Source organism: Canis aureus, chromosome X, assembly GCF_053574225.1.
Source record: "Canis aureus isolate CA01 chromosome X, VMU_Caureus_v.1.0, whole genome shotgun sequence".
NCBI classification, from domain to species: domain Eukaryota; kingdom Metazoa; phylum Chordata; class Mammalia; order Carnivora; family Canidae; genus Canis; species Canis aureus.
In genome coordinates, this window is record NC_135649.1 from 110,953,815 (window position 1) to 110,979,116 (window position 25,302).

Sequence of the window (25,302 nt, forward strand, 5' to 3'; positions counted from 1 at the left end):
TTCACATCTTGAGGAGCTGTCCAACTGTTCTCCAAAACTGCCGCACCACTCTTCCTTCCTGCCAGCAATGTATTAGGATTCCAAATTTTCCACATCCTCACCAACACTTACTTGTCATTATTTGCCTTTTTTATTGTAGCCATCCTCATGGATATGAAGGGATATCTCATTGTGGTTTTGATTTACATTTTCCTGGTGACTAATCATATTGAGCATATCTTTGTGTGCTTATGCTCACTTTTATATCTTATTTGGAGAAGTGTCTATTCATATCGTTTGCCTATTTTAAAAATGAGGTTGCCTTTTTATTGTTGTGGGTTTTTTTATAAGTTCCAGATATAAGTCTGTTGTGGGGTGAACTCTGCTCCCCCCAAAAGATATTTTGAAGTTCTAACCCCCAGATTCTATGAAGGTGACGTTATTTGGAAATAGGTTCTTTGCAGATGGAATCAAGTGAAGATGAGGTCATATTGGGTTAGGGTGAACCCTAAGTCCAATGATTGACATCCTTATAAGACCACATGAAGGGGATCCCTTGGTGGCTCAGCGGTTTAGCGCCTGCCTTCGGCCCAGGGTGTAGTCCTGGAGGCCGGGGATCGAGTCCCACATCGGGCTCCCTGCATGGGGCCTGCTTCTCCCTCTGCCTATGTCTCTGCCTCTCTCTGCATGTGTGTCTCTCTCATGAATAAATAAATATCTTTTTTTAAAAAAAAAGAATACCACATGAAGACACAGGGACATTGAGACATACAAACAAGAGAATGCCATGTGAAGATATGGACAGAGTGGAATCATGCATCTACGAACCAAAGATCTAAATAGAACTAAATAGAGCCGGCAACCACCAGAAGCCAGAAGAGAGAAAAGGAAGGATTCTTCCTGAGAGCCTTCAGAGAGAGTAGAGCTCTACTGCAACCATGATTTGGGACTCCTAGCCTCCTGAACTGTGAAAGAATAAGTTTCTTTGCCTTAAACCACCAGCTTGTGGTAGTTAAGTTACAGCAGCCCCAGGAAACAAATACAAAGCCCTTTCTCAGATATACGACTTGCAAATATCTTCTTCCATTTTGTGGATTGACTTTTCACTTTCTGATGGTGTCCTTTAAGGGACAAAAGTTTTTAATTTTGATGAGATCCTCTCTGGTTTTTTTTTTCTTTTGTCATTTATGCTTTTAGTGTCATATCTAAGAAATCGCTGCCTAATTCAAAGTCATGAAGATTTCCTTCCATGTTTTCTTCTAAGAGTTTTACAGTTTTAACTTCAACTTCATTCTTTTGCATGTGGGTATTCAGTTGTCCCAGAACCATTTTGATGAAAAGATGGTAGTTTCCCCCATTGAACTGCCTTATCACCTTTGTCAAAAATCTGTTGGCCAGGGGCACCTGGCTGGTTCAGTTAGTAGAGTGTGTGACTCTTGATCTTGGGGTTGTAGGTTTGAGCCCCAAATTGGGTGTAGGCATTACTTAAAAGATAAAATCTTAGGAAAAATCAATTCGTGTAAGGATTTGTTTCTGGACTCTCAACTCTATTCCACTATTTATCTATCCTTATGCCACTACCACACGGTCTTGATTACTATAGTTTTGTAATAAGTTTTGAAACTGGGAGGTGTGAGCCCTCCAACTTTGTTCTTCTTTTTCAAGATCATTTTGGCTCTTTGAGGTCCTTTGCATTTCCATATGAATTTTAGAATCAGCTTGTCAAATTCTGCAAAAAGTCAGCTGGGAGATACGGATTGAACTGAACCTGCATATCAATTTGGAGAATATTTACTATTCTAACTAATAAGTTAGACTAGACTAACATATTAAGTCTTCTGATCCATGAACATGGAAAGTCTTTCCATCTATTTAGGTGTTCTTTATCTTCTTTCGATGGTGTTTCATACTTTTCAGTATACAAATGTTGTACTTTTGTAAAATTTATTCCTAAGTATCTTATTCTTTTTGATGCTACTGTATGTAAAAGGAATTGTTCTCTTTTCTTTTTCATTGTCCTTGCTAACGTATAGACTACAACTAATTTGTGCATATTGATCTTATATCCTCAAAGCTTGCTAAATTCACTTATTAGTTCTAACAGTTTTTATGTGTGTGAGGAGTCCTTAGGAATTTCTATATACAAGACCATGTCATCTGTGAATAGAGATACTTTTACTTTTCCCTTTCCAGTCGGAATGCTTTTTTTTTTCTTTAATTGCTCTAGCTAGAATCTCCAGTATGATGTTAAATAAAAATGGCAAGAATGGATAGCTTTGTCTTAAACTTCATCTTAGGGGGAAAGGATTCCATTTTTCACTACTAAGTATGATGTCAGCTGTGAGTTTTTCATAGATGTCCTTTATCCGGTTGAGGAAGTTCCCTTCTATTCCTAGTTAAGTGCTTTTGCATGAAAAGGTGCTGAATTTTGTTGAATGTTTTTTCTGCATCTATTTAGATATTAGATGATCACATGACTGCACTATTACAAAGGTAATAATGACCACTGAAAAGAAATCAATTTCCAGCCCTCTTCCCCATTGTAGTTTACTGTATTAATCTGTTTACCTTTCCTCCTTCCCTTCCAGACTGTGAGTTACCTAAGGTAGGAGCTCACCTTTGATCTATTTGTATCCTCAATATCCAGTTAAGTGTCTGATTCACAGAAGTCATTCAATAAATGTTTGTGGAAATAATGAGGATGAATGCATCCCTCAGAGGCATTTAAAAGAATAGATGACCAAGAACTAAAGGTCCTTTCCATGGAAAGGGCTACTAATGAAAAGACAGTGAGTGGGAGTAAAGTTGGGATGTTTTCAAGGTATAATATCCCTTACCTCAGCAGTACAGACTGTCTCAAATGCAAAGAATTTGAAAACTCAACTGGTGAGAGACTTCATGGTTTAGAGAAAGAGTCATGGCTGTGGTCTTCTGAGAAAGATGGCTTTGCAATGAGATAGCAGTTTCAAAGATCTATTTTTCCAATGCCCAAATTACAAAGAAGAGACATGGTAATAACTTGGTATTCTTTTTTTTTTAATAACTTGGTATTCTTGAAGCAGACAGCAAAAAGGGCAACAGTTCATCCCTTCCTGAATCCATACCCCTTGCAAATCTCTAATCAAGAAGTAGAGTCTTGGGGCACCTAGGTGGCTCAGTGGTTGAGCCTCTGCCTTTGGCTCAGGTCATGATCTCCGGGTCCTGGGATCAAGTCTTGCATCAGGCTCCTTTCAGGGAGCCTGCTTCTCCCTCTACCTATGTCTTTGCCTCTTTCTGTGTGTCTCTCATGAATAAATAAATAAAATCTTAAAAAAAAGAAGTAGAATCTTTTTCTCCACTTCCTGAATCTGACTTGGTCTTGTGATTTGCTTTGACTAGCTCCAAGCCTAGCCTTCAAGAGGGTATGCACACTTCTCTGCTACACTGGAGCCCTGCAGATGATGAGATATTCCAGAATCAGTTACATGATTACCTCAGCCCACACCCAGCCACCCCTCAGATATAAGGCCACCTTAGCCCAGTTAGTTCCCAGGTGACTTTCCAGCTGACCGGAAACTCATCACAACATAGGCAAGCCTGGCTGAAACCAGAAAACCAACCAACCGGGTCCACCCAGATTGCCAACTCATAGAATTGTGGGCTAAAACTGCGTGTTTTAAGCCACTTAGTTTTGCAATCATTTGTTACGCAGCAAAAGTTGATGGATACAGAAGTAATGGCCACTTAAATTGGAAAACCAGGCCTTATTCCTGGATTTTTAACTAACCGGTTTTACAACCTTGGGCAAATCACTTTACCTTTTTGGGCCCCAATTTTTAAACCAGAGAAACATGGAAAGATGGTGGGCTGGCCCAGTGTTTTGTAAATGTCAGTAAGCAGACAATACCTTTCCTCAAACGATACTCCACAAGGAACCTCACTATATGAAACAGATGAAAAGGCACCTGCTCTGATTCTCAAGGAAGCTAAACCCCATCTGTTCAGCCTTCCTCTCACTCCTCCCTCCTACTCCCACCTCCATTCCCTGGAATGGCACCCCAGCAATCTGCAGATATAGTTTGGAAAACATCAAGCCATTCAGTTTTTCTAAGGCTTCTTTCAGACTAACATTCCATGAATCTAGGCCTGAAGGGGAGATTTACTTTTGCATGAATCAAGCCAGGTTGGTCCCTCTGGTAGCACTGCCCACACTATGTGGTAATTAGTTATTTGCTCATCTGTCCACTTCAACAGGCTGTGAGCAACTCAACTACAACTCCTTTTCCTCCTTTCAAAGCTCCTTTCCCCCATCCCAATGATTGCCACATGCCCCTCAACACAACGCACCAAGTCAAGAAATGCCACGTAAGTGGATGCCTGGATGAATGGATGGATGAAGGAAGGAACACATGAACCAATAACCACATGGATGAATTATTACTGGATAATCAATGAATAAATAAATGGGCATGGGAATAACTTTGACATGTTATTCACAATGTTTCAAAGACAGACTGAATTTAATCTTCTCCTCTCAGGGCTCCACATAACATTTTCAACATTGCCCGATTACTCTCAGCAATCAGAGATTTCCTGTCATAAATTCCTTTCAAGGACAGGAACCTTCTCTCTTCATGTCCCTACTCCGAAAATGCTGACCAGCCTCTACCCAGCCCCAACCCAACACATCACCCTCCCCACTCTTTGCAGTTGGCATCTGTGCCCAGATTTACTTGGACTCTATACAAACAGAATTTTCTGCAGAAATCTCTGCCCCATTGTCCATCAATGGTTTTCCCAGAGAAGAGCGAGGGAAAGCTCACTTTCTATGAGCTCCCTTTTGCTTGTGTGGCCCTGATGGGGGTGGGGTTCCTGGGGCTGTTCCGCAGATTTCCAGCTGTGTACTGGGAGCAGGAAGCCCATGGAGAAATGCTCTGGCTCAGGCCAGGGATTCTTCTTGTCCTCCTGCAAAGCTTCTGCTTCCTGCCCTAAGTTCTTAATGACTACCTTCCATTTAAAATCATCTTTAGCTTTAAAGGAGGCTAACTTTGACAGTGCTGTAAGCCAAGATAATCTGGCCAGAAAGTACTCTGATAAATTTAATATCCTTTTTCCCCTTTAAGGTGGGGAATGAGCATGAAAAATGCAATCTGGAACAGAAATATAAATAAATTCCAGAGAATTGATGCAACACCACTGGAGTAAAGCAAGAAGTAGAGACGCTTGGTGACCTTTTGAGTTTAAAGAGGTAAGGTCATGTTTCATTTTCTTGTTATTCTCTTATGTAAAATGATGTGTGTCAATGGATATGTTTTTCCCTCCATAATGTTCTTTAAGGTTCCCAGAACACTCCGAATGCCCGATAATTATGGAGCAGGCATCTTATTTTATACAATCAGTACATTCCTAAAAAGTTGCAGGGTATCAATTTGTTTTTAAATAGAATCATTATGTCATTTAAAAATGTTCATTAGCCTTTGTATGATGTAAGTAAAACAGAGAAGCAAAAAAGGCCCCCACTTCTCAAAAAAAATTATCTATAATCCCACCAGCCAGAGATAACCACTGTTAACATTCTAGAGCAGTGTTTTACAAACTGTGGCTTGAGGCCCATTGGGAGATCACGAAATCAACTTAGTGGGTCACGACCAGCATCCTAAAAGAATGAAACAGAAGAAGGGACAAAAGAAGAGGAGTAGAATTGGAATGAAGTAGAATAGCGTAGAGAAGAAAAGGATAAGGATTGTATGGTAAAGAAAAGAAAAGTATATCAGAATGCCTCACATAGAGAAAAGCAAGTATTGTCAATAAAACTAAAGTTTCTGATACATCCATCTACTAGAGTCACAAATGTAAAGTATATTTCTCACCATGGATCACAATCGAAACATGTTTTAAAGATACTGATTTGGTGGGGTGGCTGGGTGGCTCAGTCAGTTAGGCATCCGACTCTGGACTTTGGCTCAGGTCATGATCTCAGGGTCATGAGACCGAGCCCTGCATTGGGCTCCATGCCAGGTGTGGAGCCTGCTTGAGATTCTCTCTCCCCCTTTGTCCTTTCTCTTGGTCGCAGGTGCACATGCTCTCCCACTCTTAAAAAAAAAAATACTGATTTGGAAGTCAAATACTTCCTATATCTTAATATACATGCAATAATCTACAGACTGGTAGCAAGTCTATTAAACTTTGGAAAGTATCACCAACATATTTTGGAGTCAATAAATATCCATTTGTATCATTTTACTGGCAGTAGAGTATTTCACTGTAGCAATTTGTAGTAATGTTGCTTGTCAACCAATTTTCTATTGTTAATCATTTAGGATATTCCCAATATTTCTTCATCATAAACAATGATAAAGCATCTATTCATTCTTTTGCTTTTCCAATAATTTTTCTTAGGTTGAATTCTGAAGTGAAATCTCTGGTGTATAATTTTTTTGTGTATTAATTTCATAAAGTCCAACTGTAGGGCGCCTGGGTGACTCGGCAGTTAAGCATCTGCCTTTGGCTCAGGTCCTGATCAGGGTCCTGGGCTCCAGCCCCATGTTGGGCCCTGGCTCAGTGGGAAGCCTGCTTCTCCCCCTCCCTCCTGTTCATGCTCTCTCTTGCGATCTGTCTCTCAAATAAATAAAATCCTTAAAAATAAAAGAAAGGCCAACTGCCTCCCTGAAAATGTGGGTCTATTCACACTTCCATCAGCAGCGGCTGACAGCACCCTTACGCTCACCCCATCCTCATTTCCACCCCAAACCTGATCATTATCATGTTTACATTTTGGCCTATTTGAGTAAGTGGGGAAAAAAGGCAATTTATTTTAATTTGGGGTGATTACTTATCTGAATTGAGGTCACTCACTCACAGTTAATTTACATCAACCTCCAAGCAACACTATGGAAGAGAGAGGGATGACCCCTGAGCTAGGTAAGCCTCTGTATCCATGAGCTGAATCTCTTGGGTTTAGGTAATAAAGGCCTCCATGTAGAAAATGACTCCCGCTATAGCGAACAACTTATTTTATATAATCAGTGTATCCCCCCAAACTATTAAGTTACAACTGACCAACTAATTAGTTTCAGCCAGACAGGCAGCCCTGGCCTTGCCCAATCACACATGTGAACATCCACCACAGCCATATGCTGTGCTGGACACGCAGCAGGGGCTTCTTGATCTGTGGGCTGTCTCGCCACCCAGGTGCCCCAAAAGAATACCCTTGATAACAGTCATCTAGGACAAAAATGGAGCCACCTTCCAAATGCCGGGGGCAGGGTTGGCTACGGCAAAAAGTCAAAGGAGTGAAGAAGAAAATACTTTGAGCCTTGGTCTCAGCTACACCCCACAGATGAGAAAGGCCACTTGGGACGTGCAGTAGATTCAGGCAAGAGATACCCAGGTCCTCAGAGTAAGTCTGGATTCTCAAAGGCCTCTTGTTCTGCATTTCACACCTAGTAAGTAAAGGAAAGCATATCCTCTGCCCCCCTCCCCACCTGCGACTACTGACTTCACAGAGCTGCCTCACTAGGGCCTCTGGTTTTTAAAAGCCAAACGTCAAGTCACTTCTATGTTTGAAGAAAACCTGCTTAATGGTCCAAAGCAGTTCCCTCATGGAAAAATCAGCTCATCTATCCTCTAGTTAGGAAAAGGAATGGAGCAAAGTATAGTAAAGTTTAAAGCCATGTTCAAATTTATTATAAAACCCCACTCTCAAAGGCCCAGATGTGTGTCACTCTGCAGCAGGGTCCCCTGGGGGCTTCTCACAACGATTTTTCAGACTTCGCTGTAAAGGCTTCACATACCTTCACACCCAAAGTGAACCAAACATTCCATCGAAATGCAAGGCAGCCGTGGGGCTGCCCGGCCCTCCAAGAGGTCTCAGGTATTCCCAGGATGTTTGGAGGAGGGGCCCTGGACTGAGACAGTCACCCCTCAATTCTCCAATCATGGTCGTTTCAGACCAAACAGTGAGGAAGCCTCTGGGGTGGGGGTTGAGGGGGGTGCACCATTCACTGACTGAATCCAGGACCTCAAACCTCAGCAAAGGAGTCTGGGAAACTGAACCTGGGTCAGGGATTTGAAAGAAAGTCGTGTGGGCAGTTTTAGAATTTGCTTGAGGCCTTTTCAACCCCCAGAATCCACAAAGCCCCATCTAGCCAGGATTGCTACTTTGTGGATCAGATATCCAAGGCCCTGAAAGCAGAGACCCAGAGAAACCCTCTCAGGGGGACAGAAAAACCTCCCCTCTTCTTTGTTTCTTGCCCTTGTGAGGAAATGCTCTGTTTTTGCCTGATTTTGCATAAAACCTTGATGGTGGAGCAATCAGAGAAGGCAACCCTCCATAGCTCTAAGGCTAACCCAGCCAAGTGATTAGAGAACTCACCAGTCTTCCTCCTCCATTCCCAACCCAAGGAAAGGAAGCAATTTGAAAATCTGACAGGATTCTCCTCACAGAGGAAGAGCTGAAGCTGCGCCAATCAGGATTCCAATGTCAAACTCCGATTACATGGACTTTGCAAGCGCTGTGAAACATGGCTTTGTTAAGAGCCTTTGTTTGAGAATCAAAAGTCCCCATAACTACGCTTTAATTTAAAAAGAGGGGGAAGAGAGGTCCTTTTAAGGAGATCACATTTCCTCCATCTCAGGCATCAAAACTTTGCCACTGAAAATCAGTGATAATCTTTATATTACAGAAAAACAGAGCAAAACTTTGGCTAAGTCTAGCAGTCAAAGGACAAGGAATAAGAACAGTCACTGTCACAGCCTTGAAGTATCTTAGTGAGGGACAAAGTCTGGTAAAACTACGAGGCAGGGAGTTTTTACCGACCAGAAATGTGTGGGTATATTTATCAAAAGACAGGAACTAGTCTAATGTCCACTAAATTTCACAGCAACGTTATTCAAAAGAGCTAAAACTGAAAATTATTCAAATGCCCATTAATAAGTAGAAGAGACAAATCATGGTTATGTTTCTAGAAAGGAACCCTATACAGCAATGAAGATAAACCACAGCTACATGCAACAACATGAACGAGTCCCATAAATACAATTTTGAGCCAAAAAAATAAAAATCCAGATACAAAAAAGCACGTGCATAAGGTTCCAAAATAATCTATGCTCTTAGAAGTCAGGATAACGACTACCCTTGGGAAGGTATGACCAGACAAGGACATTTCTAGAAGGTTGCAAATGTGGTTTCTTGTTCCAGGTGCTGGCTATAGAGGTGTGTTCAATTTGTAAGAATTCACTGCGTTTTACCCTTAACGATTTGTGCACATTTTGGTATTTGTGTTATAATGAGATCTTTAAAATTTTACAAATATATGCATATCATTCATACCTGCAGGGAGAGGGAGAGAATTCTTTCCAGTTCCAGGTAGCAACATCTCTCCGGAAACTGGAGCTCTGTCACCAAGTTTTTATTTCCATTTCCTCACTTGAAGGAAGCTGCCACACTGCTCGGGTCACCCCCAGAAACTCTTTATGTCGCTCAGGAGAAGATCCTACAGCTTAGTGCCTCTCTTACTCGGTTAAAGAACACCAAGTCCCGGGGAGCCCTTTCATCATCTGTGCATTTTCAGGAAAAGCAACCCTTTCCCCTCCCCGCCCTGTGCCCCTGTGCATGCGTCAGGGTCGGCTAACGCTGGCTGCCGTAACAAAGAGCTCCTAAACAGAACCTGAGTTTACTTCTCCCTCCTGAGCAATCCAATCGGGGGCTGGCACCCAGCCTTTCACGTGGGGATTCAGGGACCGGGGCTCTTCCCATCTGGTGGCCCTTCCATCCCTAAGGGCCTCGGTGTCCTCTGCGGAACCCCCCGCAAGCAGCCAGCAGAGTGAAAAAGAAAAACTGCGGAGGCCTATGTAGGAGCTTTTATACATCCATCCCAGGGTGACGCAATTATCCCTCCCACAGCCATTGGACAGAACCTAGTCACATGGTACGGCCCAACTGCAAGGGAGGCTGGGAAATGTAGTCTGGCGATGCACCCAGGAAGGAAAGGCAGGAGTGGGTGAACACCCTAGGCGTTCTCCGCCACCGTCTGCCCAGATCTGTCATCTCCTCTCTTCTGCAGGCTGTTCCATTGTCTGCCTACAATGAGCAGAGGACAAAGCCCTGGACATGTCATTATGGGAGAAGATACGCACAGTTCCAGAAAGTAAGGTCATGGGTGTCTAGGCTCGGCACCACTTCCACGATGGCACGCGGCCTAAGCCAGGCCAGGCCTTTCCCCGCCGGCCGTAGTAGTCCACGCCCCCCAGGAATGAGGGCCTAATGGCTGCCAGATGCTAAATTGTTCTTGCAGTGCTCCACAACATGAGTTAGGCCAGCCAAGCCAGAAAACAGGGTGGCATTCTTCTGTCCTCATTTTTACCACACATCCAGCAGACCAGAATATTTGCACTGGTTGAGGAGCCACAGCGACTGGGTTTTATCCATCTTTATGCCTATTGCCTTTTCCCAAGCGTCTGATAATAATCACGATGAAACAGCAACAAAAATAGTAGCACCCACGGGCACACACATATTAGCCCGTACTATGTAGTCTGTGTGTGTGCCACACGTTGCTGGCACTGGCCATGAGCTGACTTGCTTCGTCTTTACGATGATCCTACATGCTGGGCACTGATAGTGTCCCCATTTCACAGATCAGAACATTAAGGCGCAGAAATGAAGAATCTGTCTAACACTGCACCGCTGGCAAGTGGTGGAACTGTGAGAATCAAAGGCCAACATACATGTCTACTAGAAAAGTGACCAGGATTCAGATCAGAGCTGGTGCTCGTGACAAAACTCCAGACTCTCGGGGAGCAAACCTTGAACCTAAGCTTCCCGAGTGCGGGGCTTGATCCGACCAAGCTAACCAGGCCACAGAAAAGCATACAGATCTACTTGGAAAGAAAACAAAGTACAAGGTAAAAAGCAGAGAAAAGGGTCTCTCTGTTTTTCTTTTAAGTTTCCTTCTCACTCAACAGTCATTAAAACCTTTGAAGTTGACGAATCAAGAAAACTCGAAAGAGCTTGAAATTTACAGTGACAAGCCAATACCCTTAATTCCTGGCCTGCTCACCGTCTACTCAAGTGTATTTGCAAGTGAATCCCATTTCTCACCATCTCTTCCCAGCCCATCACCAGCCTAAGGTTCACCGGTCTCAGGATTTGGGGCAAAGAGTTAAAGTAAAGCCACACAAGCAGCAACCTTATGCAATGTATTTTTCTTCGTGCAATTGGATTAGTTTTAATTAGCAAAGGTTAAAACTTTGCCAGATGAGCACTCGTGACATCTGATACCTGCGCAGAGTTCCAGCATCTCTTGTCTCACACAGAAGGCATTTAACCCAAGTGAAACTCTTAGGAAACCTGCCAGGGTCTCTTCTTGGTTTGCCTACGTTCCCCTACACCGCCCCAAACGCTGAAGCATCCATCCATCCATCCATCGCTCCTGTTGGTGAAGCAGAAGGCCCTTGGCTCCTCACGGAAAAGGATCTCTGTAGTATTTATTCATGCCGTACTTTTCCCCCCTCGAAGTTAATCTCTAGAATCGAACTTTCAATAAACATGTGCCATCTTGCAGTTGAAGCACTGCAGGGGTGAGGTGGGGTGAGGAGGAGGCCGGCTGAGGCAGTAGAACTGATGCGAAATTAAAAAGGAAAATACAGCTTTACTTGCATTATTAAAATATAAATACAGGCTCCAGGAACAGAGTCCAGATGCACGCTGGAGAGAAACATAAATATTGATATTAAATTCTAATGAACATTATGTCTCACTGGCTGTCATCCCTCCTCATAGCTACTGGCTCTTCCCTCCCTCAGATGTCTAGCATTAAAAATCAAGAGTAGCTGAACTCCAGAATAGGGCTTCTTATTTTGCAAATCTAAACGCACTTAGGATAATCAGAAATCAGATTTTTTAAAAGCTTCCTTCATCCTCTATCTAGTTTTCAAGCATCAGCATCAGCTGAAAACACATGTACAAATCAGTATTCCCTGCTACTTAGAAATTTGCCTAAGATTAACACGTTCCTTTTTTTTCCACATCCTTTACAATGTTATTTTAGCTTTATCTTAGAGAAACTCCTATTTCTAAGTTAATCCTGAGGTCTCTGAGGCCAGATTCTTATCCTTGTCCCAGATCCTCCCTAAAGCTCAGCACCAAGATGTCATAAACAGCCAGTGCCACCAGACCCAAGTGAGGAAACTCCACCATTGCAATTTGTCTTGAAAATCGTGGGTGGCTCAGTTAAGCGTCTGACTCTTGGTTTCGGCTCAGATCATGATTCTTGGGGTCATGGGATCGAGCCCCACATCAGGCTCTGCACTCAGCTGGGGGTCGGCTTAAGATTCTCTCCCTCTGCCCCTCTCTCCTGTGTGTGCACACGCACTCTCTCAAATAAGTAAATCTTGAAAGAAAGAAAAAGGAAAGAAGAAAGAAAGAAAAAGGAAGGAAGGAAGGAAGGAAGGAAGGAAGGAAGGAAGGAAGGAAGGAAGGAAGGAAGGAAGGAAGGAAAAGAAAGAAAGAAAGAAAGAAAGAAAGAAAGAAAGAAAGAAAGAAAGAAAGAAAGAAAGAAAGAAAAAAGAAAATCTTCTCCATGGAGTCACTAGTTCTCAGTATGATCCTACTGGAGAACCCTGAAGCCCCCGTGGAAACATTTTCTTCCATGTGCACAGTCATACACACCAGGCCCGGTCGGGGCTAGCATGAGGGCACCAGAGCTCTAACGCTGTTCTCCTAACTCCAACAAGCATGATCTATCTGGAGCAAGGGAATAGTGTCAATCTCAATAGGGGCGTGGGTTACACAGGCGAATACAGTTGTGAACACTCATCAAACGACACCCTTGATGGCTGTGCATTTCATCGCGTGGAAATTATACCTTGATTTTTTTTAAAGAGTATTAGTTAGAATACCTTTTAAATGTTTCCAAAACAGCAAAATAAGATTAATCAACAAGACTCTAGAAGTGCCGACTTCCTCGACATTCAAAAGTGGCTTTAGGAAAAGCATTAGATGTGTGTGAGAATTTGCTTGTGCTTCTCCTAGAAGGAGTACAACACGTTGTAACATGGTTTCCTTTGAAGCAAGCCTGGCAGGGTAAGAGGGGAGGAGAGCTTTCCTTTCCTTTTCAATTTGAAATTTGACCCTTCTGTGTGGGTCGCATTGCCTAGCCCTAAAACATGAAACAAACAAAAAAAAAAATGTCAACTGCTCTAAAGTGGATCCAACCACTTCTCATTACTTCTGCCAAACCAGCACCAGGTCTCACCAGGAAAATTGCAACAGGTGCTCACTTGCTCTCCCTGCTTCTACTTCTACCTCTTGCCTCCTGTCTCCCAGCCCCAGCCCCAGCCCCAGCCCCAGCCCTTTCACATCACAATAGCCAATGGGATCCTTTTCAATTCTAAGTGATCCATGCTACTCCTAAGTGATCCATGCTACCCCATTTCACCCAGAGTGAAAGGCAAAATCCTCACCCCAGCCTACTAGACCCTCCAGGAGCCACCCTCTGCCCCACCTCCCCGGCTTGCTCTCCCCCCCCTTCTCCTTACCCCCTCCACACCCACCATGCTGCCCCCTTGCCATCTCCCCACCAAGCCAAGCTTGCTGGCACCTCAGGGCTCCGGTTCCCTCTGCTAGAGCCCCCTGCCTCCAGCTGCCTGCATCACTAACTCCCTCACCTCTTTCCAATCTGCGCTGCCTCCTTAACGAGGCCCGAGGCCCGCCTGACCACACCACTGGCACCAGCAACCCCACACCCATCCCCTGGCTGGCCCTCACCCTGCCCTCGTTGCTTTCTGCCCATCACACACCTCCTGACATGCTTTGTAATCCCCTGAAAGGTATTGTGTTTGTTCTTTATGGTTTGTCTCCCTCCACTGAAAGCTCTTGGTAACTTTTTGCTCACTAATGAAACTCAAGTGCCTACAGCAGTGCCTGGCAGAGAGCAGATGCATGCACTTAAACCGTGAGAGTACAGGTCAAATGTTTTTTATTTCCAAACTTCTCTGCAGAAGAAAAAGAGCCCACAAAGAGCCAGAAATCTTAATAGCTGTCTGACCGTGCAGAGGGACACAGCACTGCTTGCTCAGCTGTCCCCTTCCCCCAGCACGGCACAGATTTAGGCACAGGTTTCACCTACTTGGAGAAAATTAACACATGCCTCCCACGCTGCATGATCCAATTAGAACACCAATAAAATAAGAGCCAGTTAATGAACCAGGGCTCGCCATGGGCCAGGCACAGGTCTCAGGGTCCGTCCACGGTGACTCCTTGGATCCTGTCAACAACCGGATGCAGTAGGCAGTGTTTTTATCTCCATCCCATAACAGACAAAAAAGAAGAAATACTCAGGAAATTGTCCAAAGTCCTATAACTGTGAAGGGGTAGAGCTGGGATTTGAACCCTCGTGGTCTGACTTCAGAGCCCATGCCCTTAGCCACATACTCACCTGCTTCTCAACAATTAGATAAACTGGACGCTTGCCAACCTTACTCAAAAGGAGCCTAAGCAAACGCCGAACGTCATGACTTCCAAACCTTTCCTTAAGCAACAGACGACCAGGACGTGGGGTTCTCACCAGCTATCCTGAAAGAAAGACATAAGCACTCTAATTCAATGCCTTTTACAAACCAGGCACTTTGGAGTCAGAGAAACGGACCCGAGGACCCAGAGAGTCCCCTTGCAGTCCTATGCTGCAGTCACTCTGGGGCCAATTCCCCCGAATGACCTCTTTATCCATTCTAAATGAGAAAACGTAAATGGCCCCTCTGATGGCTGCGAGTGAGTCCAGTTTGAGCCAGACTAACCTTATTCCCCTCCTGAGTAGGGTTATTAGACTGGGAGATCAAAGGAATGCTAGAGACATATGGTATCTTGATTTCAGCAAACCATTTGACAATTGCTCATGATGATAGATCTTGTGGGCAAGGTGAAGAAATGTGGTTTGAATGGGAAGGTGGGGGGTACATTTGTGGTTGCTGCAACAATGGTGCCCGAGGAATGTTGATTAAGAGACGTCAAGTTGGAGGGACACTGCTAGTACTGCCTGCCAGGGGACTCTGGCCTTGAGTCCATCTGAACAATCATTTTATCAAAGATGTGGATGATGGGCTAGAATCATGTTTATGATGTCTGCAGAGAGCAAAATGCTGTGGGCAATAGCTGACACAGTGAATCAAGATTTTAAACCATCACCACTGATTGGAAATGAAAGAGCAAAGCAAGCAAGATTCAATTTAACAGAGACAATGGGGGAGTCTTGTGAAATTTAAGTTCAAAATACCAAGTGCACAATGGCAGAGAGGAAACCTCGTGCAAAAGAACTGCTGCTGGAAAGCAGAGTTGCACAGGCCATGAAAGCAATGGTGCAGCAACGGCATCGTGCAATGGTTGAAATAGCAAGGGCCACCGGGCCACCTTAGCCCTAGCAGGGCACTCATTCGAAGAAAGGATATGGGTCCTCTTGTGCCACTGGGCGGCAGGGTGGATTTGATGGGTGCTGAGGTCTTTCCCAACCCTGAGATCCAAGATCCTCCACCTCCTGTTACAGTCATTCTCTTCTTGGTTAGTCTCACATTCAAGGGCTAGGGTACTTCACAATTAAGTAATCTTTCAGCATACAGATGCCCAGGTCCTCAGATTCCTATTTCAGGACACACGAACCTTCTCGTGTTCCTTAGTGAACTGAGTGATGGACATTAATGTCAAACAACTATTGACCATGCCTATTTCAGTCGTTCACAAAGAGGAGCTAGACGGGCTCTCTGCCCTTTTGTGGCCTTGCAGTCTGGCAGAAGGGCTTTCCAGAACCCTGTTTCTGCAAATTTAGACCTTAGAATGAGAGCCTTACATTGAGAAACCACTCCCACCTCATTAATTTTTTATTTCACTTCTTATCAGGATATGATTTGTGAGGAATTCTTGATACAAAAAGAACTTTCAGGAATTTTTGTGATTGATGGCTTGTTCTGGGCATACTCTTCTCATGGCTTTTTAATAGAGTGTCCTGCAAAATCTCGTGTTCCATGAGTTTAAATAGTAAAAAGAAAAAAAAAATAAAACTGAGTTGTCAAAATGAAACTCCAACTACGCTTAAAAATGTCTTTGTCCCTAAAATTTCAGGGTTCTAAGAAGCCAATGAATCCTTTGAATCCTTAAGACTCTTGGACAATAGGAGAGATTTCATACGTCATTGCAATTTCAAGGTAATGCCCATTAAAGGTAGACCAGAAGCTCTGAGACTCGAGACATTTCTGAGAGCTTATGTGGAATTTACACTTTCCTGATGGTATTATGTGGGAAAGGCCTCCACAAACAGGAAGAAAGGAATCTTTTTTGTTACCGTCTTAGCATTATCAGCCCCAAAGAATCTCAAGGATTTCCTAGGTAAAGCAGTTCAGTAGTTTTGATTTAAAGCCCAATCCAGTACAACAAGAAAAGTCTAGAAGGAAATGTGTTGCTGTTACTAGTTATGAGGAAATTACAACCATGAATTATTAACCTTTGAAAGGTTGCTTTCTTCTCAGTTGTTCCATGATGGATTTAAAAGCAGCTTTCAATGGAGCTGTTAGGATCTCCTAACGCATCAGAGAAGCTCGCCGAGCAGAGACAGGAGGAAAGGAAATCTAACCACAGTTACTAAAACATCCAAAAAACACATCAACCAGACTGCAAGGGGTTTTTGCAAGTGGTTGAATGAACAGAATGGGGGAGGGAAAGGATCATCCCTCCAAGAGCGCAGTGAACCTGTGATTTGCATTACCATATGCGCCCAAAATGATGGATCCACCCAATGTGTGACTTTCTAGTATCTTTCTGAGTTTAGCAGTTTCTGTGTCTGCTCTGGCTGAAATTATGCTTCTCAAATAGTGAGTCTGGATCTCCTGAGGCCATCGCTGACCCCATTACACAGAACCATAAATAGTACTCTCAAAGGCTAGCCAATGGAACACTGAAGAACTGAGCAGACAGGTCTCCATCACAGTAGACTTGAGTCCCTTCCGTGTCCCTTCTCACCCCTGAAGCAAGGAAGATATCCTCTAAAGGGTTAGAAGTTATTTCCAGACCCACTGGAGAGTGTCTGGGAGGGGCCAGGCATGCGGTTAATATATACTGGGGTATATAGTTCAAGGAAAAAGAGTGAGAAATATCACCTCTACTATACTCCTGGTCCTAGGTCTTTCCCCTCAGTTTAAAAATTAAACAGATTGTTTTGGGCTGGTTTCCCCAGATCCTATGAGTGCAAATCCAAGTTCAAGCAGTTTCTGTGGAAGGCAACCCCAAGAACCATCCACAGGTGAATGAGAAAGTGAGATGGAGAAAGGAAAGCAGAGAATACACAGTACATTATCAAATAAGTCAGCACTGTGGTCAACTAGTGCTCAATCCTACTGGGGAACTCTGAGAGACGGTGTACAACATGCAAGGAAACTGGCGCATTCGTTCACCAGTGCCCTATCCATCGTTGGTTGGCTACTGCTTCAGGGCATTTAACTCACCAGCACTTCCGGCTTTCCCTGGGTTCAAGATCAACCATGGTCCATTGGCCAAGGGAAAAAAAGGCCAAGGCGGAGTCAGGAGTTTACAGTAGGCAGCCTTCAGCCTGAGAGGGGAGGGCTGAAGGAATACAGACAGAGGACCAACACGGTCTGCTGTTCAGAAGGAGAAAAGCTATGATAAAAGTTAGCACACAGTTCTAGAAAACTTGTTGGTGGGGAGGTGGTAAGCAAGGAATGAGGTTCCACTTCATGGAGAAGGTGATTTGTTGGCTGAGTAGCAAAGAATGAGTAGTAATTAGCCAGTGAAATGTTCCAGAAGGAAAGAGTAGTATACACATAGGCATGAAGAATGAGAAAGCTTGGCAAGTTGGGGAACACCCAGTAGTTCAGTATGACTGGATGAGGGTAATGGATGGAGAAGGCAGAGAGGGACATTGGGTAGAAGAGCAAGAGATGGAGCCTGTCACATGGACAGAAGCATATGGAGAAGGGCCTTGATTTTAATATAGTAATTTCCCTGGATTTGCACAGCAGAGCATGGAAGAAAAGTCTAGTGCTTGGGAACATAGCTTGTGGACTCAGACCTGGATCCTAAATCTAGGCTCTAGCACTTTCCAGCTGTGGCTACCCAGAGCAAGCTGCTAACCCTCAGCAAAGTGGAAAAATAATAGTACCTCTCTCACAGAGTTATCGTGAAGGTTAAATAAGGTAATTCATATAAATATCTTACCACAAGGCCTAACATATAGCAGAACTCAATATCAACTAAAAAATAAAATCAAACTGCTCAGTAGAGAACAAAAGTGTCACTGCAGTGCAATGGAGAGAAATGATGGTCTTTTTAGTAAGTGGCAATGGATTAATTGGGCATCGATACGGAAAAAATTAATCTTGACCCCCTATCTCACATCATTTGCAAACATCAACGCCATATGACTCATGCATGTAAATGACAAAGGCAAAACAAAAAACCATCTAGAACATAGAAGAATATCTTTATGAACTTGGGGTCAGTGAGGAATTTAAGAGCAAAGAGAACAGAACACAAAAAACACTAGATGTAAAGACAAAGATTAATAAACCAAACTACATAAAAGTAAGAATGTTTGCTCACCAAAAGATAACACTGAGAGTAAAGAGGCAAGCCATAGAGGTAGAGAAGGTATTTGCGGTATCTAGAGCACACACATGATTCACATCCACACTATATAAAGAACATCTACAGGACAATTGTATTTTTTTTTTACAGATTTATTTATTTATTTGAGAGAGAGCGTATGGGCATGCAAGAGAGAGGGCGTGCATGCACAGAGGGAGAGGGAGAAGCAGACTCCCGCTGAGCAGAGAGCACGTGGCTGGATCCCAGGACCATGAGATCATGACCTAAGCCAAAGGCAGACGCTTAACTGACTGAGCCACTAAGGCACCCCTACAAGACAATTTTAAAAGGCACTGAAAAATGAGCAAAGGCTGTGAACAGGCAGTTAAGAAAACAGCATATCCAAAGGGCCAAAAATATATAGAAAAGGTGCTCAATCTCACAAGCTATCAGAGAAATGCAAATGAAAATCACAATGAGATCTTTATTACCTACTCACCAGGGTTAAAAAGACAGTTAAAAAGACAGTACCCAGTGTTGGTGAGGCTGTGGAGTTCCGACTGGAACTCCCTCTATTTCTGGGAATATCAGTTGGTACAACCAGTTGAGAAAACCGGTAGGCAGTAGCTACTACAGCCAAACATCCATCCCGAGCTCCTGCAATTCCACTCTTACATATTCCACTTATATACCAGACAGCTGTGGATACATTAGCTCGTCAAAACACGTGTTTAAAAAAAAAATGTTTGTGGCAATAGCCCTAAACTGGAAACAACCAAAGGTCCATCATCAGGAGAGCGGATCAACGGATTGCGGAGTATGCACACAACGGATTGTGGAATTTCATTCAGCAACGAGAATGAACAATCTGCTGTATATGCAACAACATCGAGGATTCTTATGAACGTAATGCTGAGTGAACAGTGCTAGACCCAAGAAGCATTTACTATGTGACTCCACTTACATAAAGTCCAAAAGCAGGACAATCTAACTGATGGGGGTAGGAGTCAGAATAGAGGTTACCTCTGCGTAGGGGGAGGGTGACTGGTAAAGGGCCTGGGGAGGATGTTTCAGGCTCCAGTAATGTTTTATTTCTCCATCTGGGAGATGGTTACCGGAGTTGTTCACTTTATGAAAATTAGCCAAACTGTACATTTATGGTGTCTGCACTTTTCTGTAGGAATGTTAAAGTTCACTACAAAACTTGCTTTAAAACTCAGTAACTAAATACAATCAACAGCAACGAAAAAGCCAACGACATTAAAATGTCTAAGGATGAATGGCTTGGGGTCGAGGCTCATGAAGTAATTCCTAAGTCTCAGGTTTTAGTGACTGAAAAGCTGGACTTACTTCAAGTTTATGACCATAAATCTCAGAAGGCTCTCAACACAGCCAGGTAATCCTGCTACACTTCCTTACTGCATCCATGCTCCCTCCCTGAGACAACATTAACACCCAGCCTTCTCTCCTCACATTACCAGCACCCTCTCAGCGGAGGACCTCACTATGCCGTGCACTGCGAAAAATCCACGGAATCATATAGGGGCACCCTGTCCGTCCCCCCAGCAGCTCAGCAGCCGGCCAGTCATCTCCATCTGTACGTCTCACATCTCCTGTCTGGGCCTCTCTCTTGAGCTCGGGACTCACACATCTAATGGTCTAAGACACATCAGGTATCTCAAGTTAACACGGCAAAAAATAAAAAACGATTGATGCCCTACCACACACACATAATAGAATAGCCACTCTTCCTAACTAACCTTACCCATTTCTGGAAACACTACCACCTCCTACAAGCTGTTTAAGACCAAAAAAACAAACAAACAAACAAACAAACCTAGAAGTCATCCATAATCATTTTTTCCACTCATACTTCACATCCAATCCAATTAATAAATCCTGTCAATTCTTTTTCCAAAATGAATTCAGAATCCTGCCACTTTTCACCGTCCCTATAGATACCTCCCTAGTCCTGACCACCATCACCAACTGGTCTACCAGCCTCCAGATTTGCCTCCAGAGTGATTTCACTAAAGTCTCAGTCAGATCATGTCACCCCTGCAACAACCACCCTAGCCTGGCTGAAGCCAAGAGAAAGCAGCTGTGCACAGATGAAGCAGCACACAGGCTACAGAGGGACAATGATCAGGGTGGGAAGGCTATCCAGGCGGTATGGAGGTGCCCAGCCACCTTCAAATGAGAGGAAGAGGGAGCATGAGCTACTTTTAGGTTTCCTGTCCCTTTGAAACTGGCCTAGGCCCTGAGCAGTGCTGAAGGGAGATGCATGATGTAGTAGATGCCACTGGCACCCCACCCGGAGCCCCTCTGCCCCCCACCTCAGACATTCCTGTCTCAACACAGGCTTGCAACTCTCTACCTGGCCCAGGAGCCTTGGAGTTCATGCTCCAAATGCTACTTTCCAGCAGTGAGGGGTAGAAGTCATTGGGTAAATACTCCAGTTTCCTCCCTCTTCAGTGGACCGAGTCTGAGGTGTGTGCAGGATTGAACCTCCCTCCGTTCTCCACAGCAGCGATAAGCAGCCCACAACATTCAGGAGCTCTCCTCCCCTCCCTGACCCACCTCCGCACTCCTCACCCCCCTGGGCTGTCTGGAACCCCCTCTCAAATAAACTACTCACACAGAAATCCCCCGTCTCTGTGTGTGCATGCTAGGAAACGCAAATGAAAACACACAGGATTGTGCTCTTCTTTCCAAAAGTAATGTTTTCTGGGACATTGAATGACAACCATGCCATCTCAAGTTTATATGGACAAGAGAAGAGAAAGGTCTGGATACAAAGTGTGGGGCTACAGTTTAGAAAAAAAATTCAAAAGTAATAGGAGATTTGAATCCATCCCTGGGTATTAATTAGCCCTATCTTTAACCATTCTTGTATAAATACACATAAAGAGTATATAGTCCTCAAAAATCACCTTTTCTCCGTCAACCATTAGTTTGTATTCCTGTAAAAGGGCCTGAAAGAACTGTGTTAAATCCCAGATACATAACTGCCCACTGCTGTCTCTAAAGAAAGAGGAGAGGGACACCTGGGTGGCTCAGGGGTTGAGCCTCTGCCTTCGGCCCAGGGCGTGATCCCGGGGTCCTGGGATCGAGTCCTGCATTGGGCTCCCCGCAGGCAGCCTGCTTCTCCCCCTACCTGTGTCTCTGCCTCTCTGTCTCTCATGAATACATAAATCATAAAAAAAAATAAATTAAAAAGAAATAGGGGAGAAGGGGGCACATTTTGCTCCAGCACTGAGTTTCACTTGTGTGAGATCTAATTTGAGGAGCGATGTCTCACACACACACACACACACACACACACACACACACATATGTACGCACCACTTAACAGTCTGCAAAACTTCCCTCCAGTTCTTTTGAAGTGAAATCACCACTCACCCCAACCGCACTCCCCAGATATCAGCGCTCTAGAAAGTGAAGGGCTTGTCCCTGCTGTGTGGTTTGGGGTTTAAAAAAAGGAGGCAGGATTAAAGCGCTCATTTCAAGTCCCAAAAGTAAAATACGACTTGGCCTACGGCAGTCCTAATTCTTTCCAGAACTCATCCCGGAATTGCCCTTTTAAACAACCAGTCATTAACCCAACTCTGGGTCTTTTATAGCTGCGAAAACCGATCGCGCACATCATTTATTCATTACGCTTATTATTATTGTTATTGCAGAAAAGCGGCGGATTCCCGGGGCGCGGTGCAAAGGGGTTTTTGTTGGGGGGGTGCGCGGGAGGGGAGCGGCGGCGAGGAGGCTGGGCCGGGCCGCGGGGCAGAGGTGCCCGGAAATCCCCGAGGAAGGATGCCGCGCCAGCGCCCCCGCCTCGCGCTCCGCGGCCACCGCGCTCGGGCGCAGCTGCTGCGGCACCGGGGGAAGCTTCTTATGTAAGGCAGAGCCGCTGACATCACCTTCGGCGCGAGCGTCGCAGCCGGACTAGGCGCCCGGGGAGCGGCGCGCCGGCCCAGGCCCCCGCCCATCGTCGGTTCGCTCCTGAGGATCCGGCCGCCGCCTGAGCTGCCCGACCGCGCGGCAGGGGCGCCCCGGAGCGCCCCGGGGGCCGAGGCCACAGAAGGCCCGCTGCCGGCAGTCGGAGGGCGTCGCAAGAGTGAAGTTAAAGGGCGGCAAGGACGCCCGAGGGTCTGCCACACGCGGGGGGGGGGGGGGTCTGGGCGCCGGTGCCCGGTGGGGGAGAGGGGGCGCGGGGACACGCCTCCGGGATCCTCCGCTGGTCGGCGCCCTGTGCCGGAGGGAGGGCGCAGGAAAGATGCCCGGCGCCGGGGACACTGCTCCCTCCACGCCCGTCGCCGTCGCCGCGGCCTCGCTGGGCCACCGGGTTAGAGCAGAGGCTCCGGACTTCACTGGCGAGGCGAGCGGCGCCGCGCTACGTCGCACGCTAGCGCAAGGCACAAGTTCGGGGCTCGGCGCAGACCCCGAGGGAACAGCAAGAGTGACAAGACCGCTACGGCGTTACAGACGCCCTAAAAGGGCGCTCGCTACTCCTCGAGCCCCCCAGGCACGCACGGGGGGGACTGCTGCAGGGCTCGGGGCTGGGCTGCTGGAAACCTCTAAAGTTGCACCAATCCCCGCCCCCCCCCCCCCCCGGCCCCGACCCGGGGACAGTCGGGGAAGGCGAGTCCCGGGAATGAATGACAGATCCCTCTGCCTCCAGCGGCCCCGCGGCTGCCGACGAGCTCCCAGGCCGCCCCTTTAACTTTCTCCCCCATCGCGACTGCATCCCTGCCTCCAGCCCAGCGGGAACTCCCGGCACCGGGCGGACTGGGGTGGGTCCCGGGGGAGGGGAGGGGAGGGGCGGGGTGGGGAGGCGAGAGGAAGGTGCAAGCTGCGGCGGGCGCGGCGCCGCGGGGCTGGGATTGCGGCGGCCGGGGAGGGCGCGAGGGTGCGGCGGCCGAGGGAGCGCCCGGCGGGCGGACGGCGCGGTACTCACGCACTGCCTCCTGCTTGGGGTCCAGCGTGCCGAGGACGCGCTGCACGCCGCCGAGCTTGCCCTGCAGCGCCCAGACGCGGCGGTGGGTCAGCTGGATGTCGCTCTCGAGCTCCTGGAAGAGGCTGCACGCGTGCCGGGCCACGTCCGAGAGCTGCCGGAGGACGCGGGCCAGCGCGGCGTTGCTGACCGCGCACAGGTCCAGCATGAGCAGCACGGCCGCCGCCGCCGCCGAGGACGCCTCGCCGGCCGCGGACGCCGCCTCGGCGACCCCCGCCGCGCTCTCCTCGCCCGCCGCTGGCGCCTCTCCGTGCGGCGGCTGCGCCTGGTCGGTCGGCGCGGGCAGCGGCGGCGGCGGCGGCGGCCCGGGAGGCGCGGGGGGCGCGCGGGGAGGATCCTCCGGCCCCGGCGCCACGGCCTCGTCCCGTCGGCCGGGCGGCTGCAGGGGCGGCGGCGGGTCAGCGCTGCCTCCGTTCGCGTCCTCCGCCGGGCCGGGCGCCGGGCGCCGCTGCCGGCACAGCCACTGCGGCTCCACGATCCTCTTGGCGAAAGGCATCCCGCGAAGCCGGGCGGCGACTTTCTGGTCTCCTGGAGGCGCCCCTTGCGAGCGGGGAACCCGGGAACCCCGCGCGCCCACCTAGGCGCAGAGGGAGCGGGAGTCGGGCAGAAGCGCGACCGGGCGGTCCGGCTGCGCGGGGGCTCCTCGCTCACCTGGTCTCCTCCTCCTCCCCGCCCCTCTAGCAAATCAGTCCACCTGGTCCTCCTCCGGGCGCACCGTTGCCTGGGTAGGATGACAAGAGCGGGGCACAGAAATCCCGGGGTGCGCCGGGGCTCTCCTCACTTGCTTCCCAGCCGGGTCGGCTGGCTCAGCTCCATCATTCCTGCCTCGCCGCCGCCGCCGCCGCCCCGGCCGCTGCCGCCGCCGCCGCCTATATAAATGGGCGTGTATGTGTGTGTGTGTGCGTGCGTGCGTGTGTGTCTGGGTGTGTGTGTGTGTGTCTCGGTGTGAGTGTGTGCGCGCGCCTCAGTTTGAAAGTACCCCGGCGCAGGCCTCTCCCCGCGCGCCCCTCGGCCGCTCCGGGGAGCGACTGCGCCCGGGATCTCACTCCCTCTCTGGGCGGGGAGGACGGTTCGGAAAGGCGCTTTGAAAACCCGGAGCGAGGAATCCGCCTCCAGCCCGAGCGCAGGAGGCGGCGCGGGGGCGGCGGGGCGGACGCAGGGCGGAGGGAGGCCGGGGCGAGGGGGCGCAGCGCCCTGTGCGGCCGCTGGGAGTCACTGGTGGCCTCGCCGCGCCCCGCGCGCTCCGACGCAAAGACACTTAGGCGCAGCGAAGGGCTCAGGATTGGGACGCTCAGGGGGGCGGGGGCCGGGAGTCCCCAATTTGGGGTTGGGGGTGTGGGGAGCGAGCGCAGAGGCAGGAGGGTGGGGAATCGGGGATGCGGCCGACTTGGCGTGTCGGAGCAAGTTGCTTCGCCGAATTCCAGCTCTGAACAAGTCCTCTGGGTTCTGGGCAGGAAAAATCGAGCTGCCCCTCGGAGAGCCCGGGGCTCTGTGAGCTTAGTGAGACAGCTGGGGTGCGAGGTGCTGAGGCTGGGGCGCTTCCCAGAGTGGCCAGGGACCTGTTTGTACCGCTTCCCGGGCAACTCTGGGCCGCCTGCGCTGGGCCAGGTCTCTAAAGAATATCATGAATGGGGCCCAAACTACCAATGAGCGAAAGCCCCAGAAAACTGCTTGCAAAACTCATTGGCACGTTAGGTGAGATAAGCCGGATCACCACCTGCGTGTTACCCTACTGTGCGGATCGCAC

At 47.5% G+C, this 25,302-nt stretch overlaps 1 protein-coding gene across 2 annotated transcripts in view; it reads right to left on the reverse strand.

Annotated features, from left to right (window-relative positions):
* Window positions 1-24,640, reverse strand: part of NHS (NHS actin remodeling regulator) — a 346,591-nt gene extending 321,951 nt beyond the window's left edge. The window contains exon 1 of one of the 2 annotated variants that reach the window (XM_077889411.1): window positions 23,499-24,640. In XM_077889411.1, the coding sequence (XP_077745537.1) occupies window positions 23,499-24,051 (553 nt within the window). In that variant the 5' untranslated portion in view covers window positions 24,052-24,640. The remainder of the gene's footprint in view (window positions 1-23,498) is intronic. The other variant, XM_077889410.1, reaches the window with a different exon arrangement.
* Window positions 24,641-25,302: the final 662 nt, after the last annotated feature.